This window comes from Podarcis cretensis (assembly GCF_951804945.1).
Source record: "Podarcis cretensis genome assembly, chromosome: 17".
NCBI lineage: Eukaryota > Metazoa > Chordata > Lepidosauria > Squamata > Lacertidae > Podarcis > Podarcis cretensis.
Window position 1 is genome coordinate 23,711,451 of NC_137187.1, and position 13,606 is coordinate 23,725,056.

Genomic DNA, 13,606 nt, shown 5'->3' on the forward strand with positions numbered 1-13,606 from the left:
TTCTTTATGTAGCTGGCCTTTTTGCTCTAAGGTTTTCCACTCCAAGGGAGTGTTATGGCTGGGTGCACCGCGCGTATCCATCCTTACCAGCCCTGCCGAATGAACCACGGGCCTAGGGCAAGGGCCCACTGACAAAAAGGGCATTGATTGCCCGGGGTCAGTCCGGCAATACGACAAATTTGGCAGTAGTTGTTTTCGTTCTGTGTCTTTAAAAACTTGTCTCAACTCAATATTATAGTCCTGTAAGGTAAAGGTAAAGGTAAAGGAACCCCTGAACATTAAGTCCAGTCGTGACTGACTCTGGGGTTGCGGCACTCATCTCGCTTTATTGGCCAAGGGAGCCGGCGTACAGCTTCCGGGTCATGTAGCCAGCATGATTAAGCCGCTTCTGGTGAACCCTCATTGATAGAATACATGTATAAAAGCTATGTCTGTGCTAACTTAAAGGTAAAGGTAAAGGGACCCCTGATTATTAGGTCCAGTCATGGACGACTCTGGGGTTGCGGCACTCATCTTGCTTTACTGGCCGAGGGAGCCAGCGTACAGCTTCTGGGTCATATGGCCAGCGTGACTAAGCTGCTTCTGGCGAACCAGAGTAGCGCACGGAAACGCCGTTTACCTTCCCGCTGGAGTGGTACCTATTTATCTACTTGCACTTTGACGTGCTTTCGAACTGCTAGGTTGGCAGGAGCAGGGACCGTGCAATGGGAGCTCACCCAGTCGTGGGGATTCGAACCGCTGACCTTCTGATTGGCAAGTCCTAGGCTCTGTGGTTTAACCCACAGCCCTGTAAGAGGGCCCTATATTTCAGGAGCTTTTTAGGAGTAGCCGAGTCGGGAAATGTCAAGATGAGTCTGGTAAAGGTGAGTGATTTAGTATTCAGCTCCTGCTCGCAGGGTTCCCACAGGCACAAGGTTGGCCACTGTGAGAAGATGGCCTACATGAACCTTTGGCCTGATCCAGCAAAGCTCTGCTTATGTTTTGTTCCCCTGCCCACTCTAAATGCCGTGATACCCATTTCAGCAGCCTTCTTATCACCCTTTAAGTCTTCGACCGCATCCAAAAATATAGCACAGAAACATGACTGCTGGCATGGAATCAAATTTAATGCCCTACAGTCATATGCGATCTGTGGGTATAGGGCGGTACACAAATTTAATAAATATGAATATAACAAAACACCAGGCTATATAATAATTCTTATTATATTAGTGCAACGTTGGGTGCTTCCACAAAGCAGCTTATAAAGTGCTTGGCACTGTTGAGGCTTGCATTTTTTTTTTTGTACCACGTCATCATCAAAACTCCATTCCCCTGTTATTGTCCTGTTTCATCCCGATTTACCGTTACCGCATGAAAATCTGATAAATTAAAAGAACAGCAACAACCACAAAACATTTCCGGTAAAGTGCAGATTCCGAAGAGAGCCACTCACTTGTTATATCCTCCTTTTTAAGCTCTGAGGAAGGAAAAAGACACAAAGATGTCATCAATTTGTATCAGAAAGATTTTTGATATGTCGCTGTCTGGCGGTGTTAGCGTTGTCCCTTCCCCCCCATGCTCTGATTAGAGGGTTGCCAATTTCAGCAGTTTTCAGCCACTTGCTACAGCTAATGCTGAAGACATTTGCAAAGTCTGATGTACATTTCCATGTCATGAAAATTTTCTGATTTCCGTGTGTCAAGCTGTTGCAAAAGGTCACGGAGCCCCTAGATCAAAGGTGGTTCAAACATGTTCACATGCTACATGCTGAAATTTAGGTTATTTCATAGGACGGTTGAGCAGAGCTAGTTTTGACAGGTTCCTGGCCCAGAAGAGTTAGCAAGCAATGCTTTTAAAGGCATTAAGATTCTGGCACTCCTACGATTCCTGCCTGCTCTGGAGCAAAAGCAGAGTCTTGCTTCCCAAAGCAAACTGGGAAGGAAGGCAAGGCAAACTCTCCAGGATGATAGCTAAGATAGCAACGCTAGAGGGGTTGCAGCATTCGGCTTCAGTTTAAAGTTTACACCCCATGAACACCTAATAAATTAGCTAAAAGGTATAAGGAGGTTCCTAATAACTGCTGGAAGTATAATAATAATAATAATAATAATAATAATAATAATAATAATACCTTTATTGTCAATGTACAACCTGTGTACAATGAAATTAACCGAGCCTCCCCCCAAAAAAACACTCAATCTCATTGCACTCTGTGTGCTTGTCGCACAACACACCAACCCTGAAAGTCAGTTGCACTATATTATTTTCTGTTCAGCAGCCTAACAGCCCACGGATAGTAACTGTTTTTTAGCCTGTTGGGACGACTGATTATACTTCTATATCTCCTGCCCAAGGGTAGAAGATTAAAGAGGTGCTGGCCGGGGTGTGAATCATCCCTGAGAATTTTTCTCGCTCTCCTAAGGCAACGATCCCTTGCGATGTCATCTAGCGGACTCAAGGGACAGCCCATGATATCATGTGCTGCGTTCACCACCCTCTGTCAAGACTTTCAGTCCGTGGCTGTCAGGCCAGCATAACACACTGTGATACAATATGAGAGGACACTTTCTATTGTGGACCAGTAGAAGGAGGTCATCAATTGTTGTTTAACATTGTTCTTTCGCAAGACCCTGAGGAAATGGAGTCTCTGTTGGGCCTTCCTAACCACCTGAGTTATATTGTTTCTCCAAGTAAGGTCTTCACTAAGGTAAACTCCCAGGAATTTAAAGGAAGACACTCTTTCCACACAACTCCCCCTGATATACAACAGGGCTAGTTCCCCTCTCTTCCTCCGTAAGTCCAACACCATCTCATTTGTCATCCAGATAGATGGAACCTATTTTCATATGTAGTGGACTTGTAAGAAAACAAGGGCATTGAAGGAGATTATATATGATGAGGTAAACAACAACAACAACAATAACCCTGAAGCTTTTCTTTTAGGGATTATAGGGACAGAAGTCCCCCAAAAGATGATTAAGTTGTTTACGTATGTTACAAGTGCAAGTAGGCATCTCTACACACAAAAATGGAAAGAAGCAGAAATACCCACTAAAGACGACTGGACAAGCAAGTCAAAGGATTATGCAGAACTGGCAAAGTTAGCTGCTAGAATAAGAGAACCTAATGGAGAAGGTTTTGTGAAATGGAAACCCTTTTCGGATTATTTAAAGAAATATTATTATTATATGATGAACAAGTAAGCAGGATTTGAACTATGAGCAACAGAAGGGATTGAAGATGATAATAGTTTTGTTAAGGTTTAATAGATAGAAGACATCTATTAAAACATGAGAAAGGGGGTGGGAAGTAAAAAAAAAGTTTTTATTATGTATTGAAATGTTTGTGTGAAATTTCGGAAAACTTAAAAAAAACTTCAGGGGGGGAAAAATATAAAGTTTACACTACATAAATTTGTTGAGACAACACGCTGCTTATTGAACTGCTTACCAAATTGTGGGATCCTCGTGCAAGTATTGGGGCCCTGCTGTATGCTGGGGAGACTGTTGCACTTGGGAAGGGTAAGCAACATCAATCCAGGCTTATAGATTCCTTTGCGGGCATTTTCTTCCATCGAAAGCCATTCTTTAAAGCAGTAGAGATCCTTTACAGCAAGGCAGTGCTCTCTAGAGTGTTTCACAAACAACAACAGAATGCACAGTCAATGATGTGACGGCAAAAATATTACCCTAACTATGGACAGCCAGTAGCATACAAGAAAGTCGTCATGTGGCGTAAATCAGTACAGATTACATTGATTCTGATTTTTTTAATGCTAGCTAAGTATCTGGCCAGACACTGCCATCGCCCTACTCTTTTACCATTGATTTCAATGGAAGTTGCTTCTGGCATGCGATGCATTCGGGTACTCTATGTGTCATTGAAATGTTACCAGAAGCATTTGACGCCACCAGGCCCTCTCCACAGATCAGACAAGAATATAGTTTGAATATTTCCTTGGTTTTCTGCGCTTCTTTCTCTTTAAGGAAAGACTTCCCAAGTAAGTTTAACAGGTTTTGTCCTGTGATTTTGCAAGCATATTCACAGAGGACTTTCTTCTTTAAAGAAATTAAAATTCCGTTCTCAGGATAAGGCATGGCAGTAGCACAGAACACACTGGTGTTTTTCCTGAAATTCTGGTTTGACATTTTTTTAAAAAAGTTCAAAAACAAAGCCCGTTTAGACAGTCCCTGGGAAAGTATCTGGCTAAAGCAGAGGGAGTGGGAGAGACAGTGTGGCTTTGGTTGAGATCATCTGGTTTCCAGAACAGTCTCTAGCATGTTGACATGAGAAATTATAAATGAGAATGAGCAGGGCTGGTGAGCGCTGCTCAAAAGTCCCCTCTTTGTTCTTGGTCCTGATGAACTGGGAGCAGCAAACCAGAAGCATTGGCATGTCACTTGGTCCAAACCCAGCTTTCGGGTTTATTTCCAGCAACAAACCATGAGCGTTAGGCTACAACAAACCTTGGCTATTACTCGCAATTTTGTTTGGAAAGCCACAAACCGCCAACCCAGGTTTGGGTCAGTGAAGGAGTGAAGCAGGGATTTTTCAGCTGAATGCACCAGCATCCTTCATGTTAAACCATGGCTAAATTAATCTCTAATTAACAGAAGTACCTCTGCTTCTTAATGGCAGAGTTGGGGGGTTATCGGCAGGTGAAATGCTTTTGCACTCAGCGCCTCCCTGCCTCTCGCATTCCATGCCAGAGCGAGAGCCAGGTACTGAGACGAACCGCCCATCCCCCCTGTCCCTGGGGGGAATTTGCAAGGATAATTACCCTCAATCATCCTTGTTTTTTCTTTGCCAATGATCTCCCACTGTCGTGGGAGGTGCCTCCATTAAGGCAGACAGGAACCGGAAGCCAACCATGGCTAGATGTTAACCATGGTTGAAAGTAGCAAGTGAACCAGGCCTCCATGGGTAGTTACTATGGAACAGTATGGAAGAGCCCATATCTGGATTTACTTAACTTACTCCCTCCTTTCCCACTCTCCCAACCCATCCCATCCCCACTTTATAGCAAACAGTCAGGTACAAGCCCCATGGCTGTTATGACTCAGGAAGTTCATCCAAGAGAACAGCTTCCGGTTCCTCACTACATGCTAGCAACTAGCTCCCTACCAGGCAATAGCTATACACCAATCATTGACTAACAACGACGAAAGAATATAGGTTGTATTCCATCGATAGCAAGGAGCACTGGCAGGTTTCATTGCTTTCCTATGAAAACATGGGCTTGCTGGTTGCCCATTTTATTTGGGGAAATCAGAGTCAGATGGAAAGAATGAATTGCACAGGACTGTTTATTTATTTATTGGAGGTCACATCTAAAAATGACCCGATAAATGCTCTTATAAACAAAACACAAAGCCACATTTCTCACTCGAAGTAACAGGTGGTGGTAGCGGCGGCTGGTCAGCCCCATGCAAGCCTCTGGGGAGAAAGCCCTGCTTTAGGATGGATTTGGGAAGGCTTAACGTTTTCAGAATGACCTATGAGTCAACGCATATATTCATTGGATGAAAGGGTTTGCTGGCTGGAATCCAAGGAGCTCTCGCTTCGGGATGGTTCCTGAATAGCAAATAGCTTTGGGAACCCCTGGGGACTGGCAAAAGCGGTCTGTGATATGACATGACAGCAGTTGTGGACAGGGAGGCCCAGAGGAAAGTAGCTAGAAATGCCACAGAGCAGATTCGACCTTTTGAGCACACCTGAAACGACACTTTGGATCAATGCCATCATAAATGCAGTCATGAAATGCGCATTTGATCTGGAATAATGACCAAAGTAACCCAATGCAGTTCGTTGGGACTGATTCCCTAATTAGCTGAGGATACTTGCAGCATTCCAGTCGGGGTGGTGGGTGGTGGGAATGAAACAAACACCAAGCCAAGCCTTGCCAAACGCTCAGGAATGTCTAGCATACAACGTCTGCAATTTGTCTCCAACAATGGATAGTACTAATGATTTAAACTTAACTTCCTGTTCCACATCTGCTTAGGCACAATCATAGCAATATTTATACACAGCAGTCATCGTGAATGCCAATAGCCAATTAATAAATAATCTGATTTCAAAGCAACTCATATTTGAGGGGGGAAATTTTCCCCAACTCGCATTGAGGAAAAATATAATTGGAATTCCAAAATATAATTTGGAATGTAATTCCAAAAATACGACATTGTTCTTTGTATTTCTCCATGCGTACCCTACCCTTTCCTGCAGGATGTGGTGAAACTGTGGGGAGCGGGATGAGGATCAGGTTTGTTTGTTTTGCTCACTTGTGTTACCTGCAAACAGGTTTTGGAGCAGCTCCGATCCTGGAGGGATTGCACTCTTGGAAGATGTAATGACACAGCAGGGACTCAGCGGCTGGGCGGCAAAAAGGACTCACTGTTTTCAACTCAGCCCACGCTGTGCGGACAAGCAGTTCTTGGGTCTCCTCTGGGTCTCCATAGGAGGCATTGAAGAAAACAAAGGCGTCCTTGGCCAACAGAGAGCTACACACCTCTCCTCTGTATGTGCTGCAGTAGCCTGTATCACCCTTGTAGAGTCTGATGGGGAAGAGAAAAACACACACGGGGGGATTTCTGAGTGTTGACAAATCGTGCAGACAAATCTGCAGACTATACCATCAGCACTTGAAGTGTTTAAAGCTAAACCCCTAGAACAGTTATTATATGGAGCTCAGATCTGGACAGGCATTCCCTTTGGATCTACAGAAGCTGTTTAATAATAAATAATAATTTTTTTTATATTATACCCCACCCTTCCCAGTTCAGAAAACCAGGCCCAGGGCGGCTAACAACAACTTAACTTAAAACACTTAATTGATGCAACAACAACAAAATACAGTATAAAACGTGAATAACAATTCAGAATTCAAAAATCAATTAGGGGGGAAATCCATCCAATAAACATTAGATGATCAGCAGGGCTAGCTGGCTAAATTATTCCTATTTGGGCCAGCGAGGAGACCAGGGGAGAATTAGCTGTGGGATCCCAGAGCGGGTAATCTTCATAAAAAGGGGAGGGGAGGGAAGGAAGGGGAATAAAAAACCAGGCTAAGTACAAATTGAAAGCCAGGTGGAATAGCACTGTCTTACAGGCCCTGAGGAAGGAAATTAAATCCTGGTCTCATGGGTTTAGTCTAAGTTCCTAAGGCAATTTTTTCCTGTTCCATCCACATGCTTCTGTTCCATTCCAAATGCTTTCTTGCACTTGGAGACTAATCTCACCTCTGTTGAATTATAGACTTGGCGTAGGACATTTAATTATTGGCTTCGCCTAAATTTAAACCCCACTGGCCTACCACCCTTAGTATTGCAAGATTGTCATGAGAGCACTTGAACTAAAATTGTCAGCCGAAAGCTTTACTTTTCTGGTTTATCACCACAACAGTTATTAACACTGGGCTTCCGTAAAGCAAATAATTTAACCAGACAGAGCCTATGTCTATGATATCGAGTGACAGAATAATCTGGCCACAATAAGGAAATTTTGTCCACGGTATGATTATTTTCCACCTAGTCATTTTGACACTTTGGCACCCTATTTGCAAAATTTAACAATTCCAAAATACAGACGCGTTTTCACTTTCGCAAGATTGAATATTCTGCCTTCGGCTGTACTTGAGGGAATTTAAAAAAATTCCACTGGAAAAACGGTTATGTCCCTGTGGAGCTGGCAGTACTGAGTCTGTGGCTAATGTCCTTCTGGCTTGCAGTCTTTATAAAGATTTGAGGAGTGAGGCTATTACCCCTCTACTGTGGTCCATGCTGGGTTGCTCAACCACTGTTACGGTGTCCTTTCTCTTGGCAGATCAAGATGATCAGGTGACAGCAAAAACTGCAAAGTTTTTAGCAGGGGCAATTAGAATAAGATCTATTATTTGATTATTGATGTAAACCCCCCAAATGTATTTTCTATGGTTATGTTTTTACCTCTATCTTCGGAACATTTTATATTATTTTATTGCTGATAGCCAGCAAGGACAGTGATTTTGGGAGTGGGCGGGGCCAGCACAGGTAAGCCCCTTCCGCTCTCTGCATGTTACTTGTATGTGTGAAGGCTAATGGGAGAGGCTGTTTCTAAGGCAAAGAGGAAGAGAAAAGGCATTCTGAAGCCTAACTGGTTATAGAGCAAGGGAGTGTTGAAGATGGAAATTCAAAGATGGGTCTCTTCATTGCCTCGCCAACTCAACATGAAAGAAAAGCCAGGAGGATCATACCTAACTAGAAGCATGATTGCTGTTCATTCTGTCTTGACCCCAATTATTCTGCCCAGACACTGAGGTCCAGCGCTGAGGGCCTTCTGGCGGTTCCCTCACTGCGAGAAGCCAAGTTACAGGGAACCAGGCCTTCCCGGTAGTGGCGCCCGCCCTGTGGAACGCCCTCCCATCAGATGTCAAAGAGAAAAACAACTACTGTGGTACCTCGGGTTACAGACGCTTCAGGTTACAGATTCTGTTAACCCAGAAATAGTACCTCGGGTTAAGAACTTTGCTTCAGGATAAGAGCAGAAATCGCGCTCTGGCGGTGCGGCGGCAGTGGGAGGCCCCATTAGCTAAAGTGGTGCTTCAGGTTAAGAACAGTTTCAGGTTAAGAACAGACCTGCAGAACGAATTAAGTTCTTAACCCGAGGTACCACTGTACCAGACTTTTAGAAGAGATTTGAAGGCAGCCCAGTTTAGCGAAGCTTTTAATGTTTGATGCATTACTGTATTTTAATATTTGTTGGATGCTGACCAGAGTGGCTGGGGAAGCCCAGCCAGATGGGCAGGGTATAAATAATAAATTGTTGTTGTTGTTGTTGTTGTTGTTGTTGTTGTTGTTGTTGTTGTTGTTATCATCATCATCATCATCATCATTACACAAGGGTCACAGAGTTCAGTTTATATCAGTCCCAAATATTAGGAAATGCCAAAGGAGCTATCTGCACCTCTGTTAAAATATTTCCTTCCCTCGGCTGACTTCCATCACCAACTTATTTGCTTGAAGCATGTGAGCTGCCTGCCATTGACAAGATGACTCAAGGTTTCCCCAACACTCAATATGTGTAAATATGCTTTCCATCTGTAGGGACAGATTTCTTTTTCTCCCTCTCTCTTTTTCAGCATTCCATACCAAGGTTGCAACTTTCTCCCTTGACTCCATTTCTTTTGGGATACGATCAGGGTTGGATTAAAAATTTTTGCTCGTGTTTGCAGAAAAGGAAGTGATTCATCACGACAGTAACCTGATAGCAGTGCAATGTCCCCGTGGACATAGCAGACGAGCCAAGATTAATGTTTCTCCTATGTGTAGCTCAGTCCCTTTTCATGAATGATACATGCACACAAATGCAGCGCTTGCATTCATTGAATTAATTTTACTGATGTCTCTGCCTGGTTTTGAACATTCCTTTTACACTGTAGTACAGTACCTTGTTCTGTTATAGAAGTGTGGCTTAATAATAATATAAAAAATCATTGTAACAATATGTTGCCTAAACTTTAAATTCCAACAAGAATCGTGTGCTGGTAAACCAACATGGATCTATCAACTTTGAATCTTTTCAGAATAAGATCTTTACAACCATCCTAAGTATTCTGAAGAGCATGTTTTGGGTTTTATTTAAGGCCTCAAGTCAGCATATTTCAGGCAGAACAAAGTGTGTACTTAATAGTTTTTTCAACTGTTGGTTTATGTAACTGAAAATTCCTGAAGACATGCTCCCAAATGTTTGTTTAATGGAACAGATCCAATCAAGTTCAGTTAAACAAATGACATGGTTTCAGAAGATTAGAAAGATGATTCATCCTGAAGGCTTTTCCATGAATTATTTGCTTTTGTTCTATCAGTTTTAGGGCAGCAATTACAAAACTGGATTTTTTTAAAAAAGGTAAGAGATGCATAATTAGTTTATTTTGGCCAACACTAAGGTTGTGTCTTAGTCTTTTCTGACATTATCAACCTGAGACTGAAAAATGTGTTTCCCTTTTTTTAGATCCAGTCAAATTCTTCATACAGTCCTTGCTAGGAGATCCCATACAATCTTTGCACTGAAAAGAGGCACACAATCCACAACTTTTGCCCTGGTTGTGACTGAAATGTGCTTAGATATTGTCAAGATTCATATGGTTCGATTAATCTGGTGCCATTTCGTTTTGGGTCTCTGTATCGAGAGTAGGTCTTGCAATGCTGGTGTTTTTGTTTTTATTTTGGTCTGATTCTGTATTTGTTTTACTTTGATTCTTACCTCTGCTTTTATCCAGAGCTCTGCAATAGCTTACGGCTAAAAACAAATACATTTGACGGTGGCTTGACTTGTTTCTCCAACAACAGCAATGGGTTGCTATAACAATTGAAACATATTAGCTCAAAACCAAAGGGAGCCTAATCCTTGCCATCCTTCCAAACGCTGTTGGTTTAAGAGGCTTAGAAGGAGTTTGCAAAGATAAACTGCAATGAGCGAATACCAATACAGTCTCATGCATTGTTACCACTTTGCAAGCTTCTCGTTTCCTCCCTTTGCCAAGTGGTGATGGAAATTTCACCTTTCCGCTGCTCCCTATAATTCGCCACACCCTAAAACCCTTCATTCCACAGACTGCTGTTAGCAAGAGTGGGGCCAGCGGCGGAGGAATCAGCCGCCCTACAGCTGGTGGGGAAGCAGTGGACAGACAGAATGAAGCCTGCGGGCACCAGAGATGCTTGGCTCGGGCATGCTGCAGGCCCGGCGGTGAGTGCCACCCGCCATTTTGTCACACACACCCTCAGTGGGGACACCCGGGGCGGACTGCACCTACCGCACACCCCTTGCTACACCCCTGAGTGGGGTAACTCGCAATGGGATGGTTTCATATCAGGCATTTCAGACGGGAGACGAGAAGGAGATTGTGGCTGTTATGTACTGAAGTTCTCACCCTGGGCCAGCAGGGGGATACTGTAGATCAGTGTTTCCCAACCTTTGGTCTCCAGCTGTTTTTGGACTACAACTCCCATCATCCCTAGCTAGCAAGACCAGTGGTCAGGGATGATGGGAATTGTAGTCCAAAAACAGCTGGAGACCAAAGGTTGGGAAACACTGCTGTAGATAGTTCAAGTCCACATATGCAAATAAGGGATTGAAAGTGACGTTCAGTGATTGGATAGTTACAGAAAGTTGTTACAGTTACGTTGTACTGGAGCTCTATATAAGCAGGCTGGCTGAACCCTTCAGTTCAGTTCTGTTCTGGCCTGTGAATAAACAAGAGCTGTTTGAAGAATCGCTGTGTCGTCTGATATGTTCACCCACAACTTAACAGTGGCTGTTGCTTTGAATAGCAGCCACACATTGCCCAGAAACATCTAATGGGTAGAGCATCCCTAGCATCTCCAGGTAGCATAACCAGTCTGAAATCCTGTTGAGCTACTGCCTGTCCATGGAGCCAATGATGTGCTAGAGGAACCAAAGGTCTGACTCCGTGTAAGGCAGCTTCCTCTGTTCTGATATCCTTAATTTCCACCCCAGCAGGAAAATGTGACCTGCTTAGCAGGTGGTTCCATGTGCCCTGTTCGTGTCACACAATCTTTTGTCACACAAAATCCACCCCCAGGTGACCCTTACCTCCATTCTAATAGCGCAAGCGTGAGGTCCATCCAAAGAAAACAGTTGCGTTGGAGGGAGCGAGAGGAGGAAAGAGAGAAAAAGAGAGATGAAACAGCCAGTGCTGTTTGTGCTGTACTCAAAATAGATTTGCATCTTTGCACAAATAAAGCTTGGAAGAGCTCCGTAGCGTTTTTCTTTTAAGTTCTTAGGGAGAGGGAAGAGAATAAAAATACCTTCTGGTAGTGCCGTAGGGAGAGGGCAGGGGGGGCTAGCCAGGTTTTTATGCCCTGGGTGAAGCCTTCAGAGGGGAACCATTGAAGCTCCCTGCCTGTGTACACAAATGTGCAGTGTATGTGAGCAGGGCTGGATTTAGGTTTGATGAGGCCCAAAGCTACTGAATGTAATGGGGCCCTTTTGATGTCCCGCTGTCCTTTGTCAACAACAAATTGCCATTGTTTTTTGTGTTGAATATACCCTATATCGCAATTTATGGACCTAATAGTTATCTCAAGCCATTTGCACATGTTGCTGTGCAACCAGTCCATGCAGAATGTAGGCACCCTATATATAGAAATGAGCAAACCAGTGATAATTTAGGAAGCGGGCTAGCAGGCGGGGCCCATGACTTACATCAGGCATAGGCAAACTCCAGCCCTTCAGATGTTTGGGACTACAATTCCCATCATCCCTAGCTAACAGGACCAGTGGTCATAGATGATGGGAATTGGAATCCCAAACATCTGTAGGGCTGGAGTTTGCCTATGCCTGACTTATATCATAGGAGCCTACACAACACAAAACACTGTTGCTGTCTGTAGGTTTTATTTCATTTGCTTTTTATCTTATATTTTGGAAATGTACATCCAGTTTTTTCCCCTTTAAATTTTTTTGGACCCCCCAAGAGAGTGGGGCCCTAAGCTATAGCTTGTTTAGCTTATACGTAAATCTGGCACTGTATATGAGTCAAACTGGGTCTTTCACTTGGGTGAAATGAAGCCTAGTTTCGCCCCTGCCCTTTGGAGAAATTGTTCTCTTGATTTTGTTACAGGCATAGAGGCACAGAAGCAAGCTTCCGAAACAGGAATCTAGCTGGATGAGGAGTCCCATAGGGGCAAAAACAGAAAACCCTCCCAAAGCATTTTCTGTTTGTCTATTTCCCCCTTCGGTTCACTTCCACAACAGTTTGTGTGATGCAAATTGGAAAATCCACAAAGGGATCCGATTGTCTGTCTCTCACATCAGTTTTGGGAGAAAGGGCAGAGAATACAGACATTATTAGCCTTGCCTGGTTTAAAGCAAACCAGATAAGGGGTGGTACTGGACATCAACAAGGCTTTAAACAGCCCGGTTCTCGCCACATCTACTCAGAAGTAACTCTACATTAAGTTTGATAGTACTTACTCCCAAGTAAGCGTCTCTAGGGTTGCAACCGAAAAGGTTGGCCTACACAGAAAGCCGCCATGAGCAGAAGCAGCTTGCCATGGGCGGTGAAGGCACTATGCAGAGCCGTCTTTCCTATTGGGCTTACTGGCACGTTGCGCCAGGGCACTGGCCTCTCAGGGGCGCCCCAGTGAGTGGGAGAGCTGTGTGGCTTTGCCGGTGGCATCCCCTTTCCCTGCGTGCTCGCCAGCTGTGCCCCGTCAACCATATGGCTGGCGGGTGTGCAGCTTGCCTCCCAGGCCTCTGCGGGAAGAGAGCGATACCCGCAGAGGCTTAGGAAAAGGTTGACAATTCTGGGAAACGGGGGGGGGGCGGGCAGAGGGGTCTTTGAACCATGGCGCCGGATATGCTTAAGACGGCCCTGGCACTATGCTACCTTCCCGTTGCTCACCAGCAGGGAGGTCAGGGCGATACATTTGCACTGCTGCCTCACTCCTCCCAGCAGAAGTTAGGGGAGCTATGCAAGTCGTCGTCTTTTATCACTGTTCAGAAAACTATCTGAAGTGCTGACTCCTCCTATATTGAGCTGCATGGGTCAGCAGAGGAGGCTCAGCTACTGATGCTGCCATGCTCTGTGGGTTTGAGCAGGCGCAGCCTTCTCTGTGGTGGC

General features: G+C 44.3%; 1 protein-coding gene and 1 long non-coding RNA gene across 2 annotated transcripts in view; one reads left to right on the forward strand and one right to left on the reverse strand.

Moving 5' to 3' along the window:
* The window catches only part of LOC307206619, a 143,335-nt gene that overhangs the window by 72,999 nt on the left and 56,730 nt on the right, over window positions 1-13,606 (forward strand). The gene's annotated exons all lie outside the window — the stretch shown is intronic.
* Window positions 1-13,606, reverse strand: part of MUSK (muscle associated receptor tyrosine kinase) — a 55,292-nt gene that overhangs the window by 14,108 nt on the left and 27,578 nt on the right. Inside the window, exons 8-12 of the mRNA XM_079958910.1 lie at window positions 13,085-13,239; window positions 8,042-8,115; window positions 6,276-6,539; window positions 3,433-3,608; window positions 1,436-1,459 (exon numbers count right to left, since the gene is read on the reverse strand). Coding sequence (XP_079815036.1) covers window positions 1,436-1,459; window positions 3,433-3,608; window positions 6,276-6,539; window positions 8,042-8,115; window positions 13,085-13,239 — 693 coding nt within the window. The remainder of the gene's footprint in view (window positions 1-1,435; window positions 1,460-3,432; window positions 3,609-6,275; window positions 6,540-8,041; window positions 8,116-13,084; window positions 13,240-13,606) is intronic.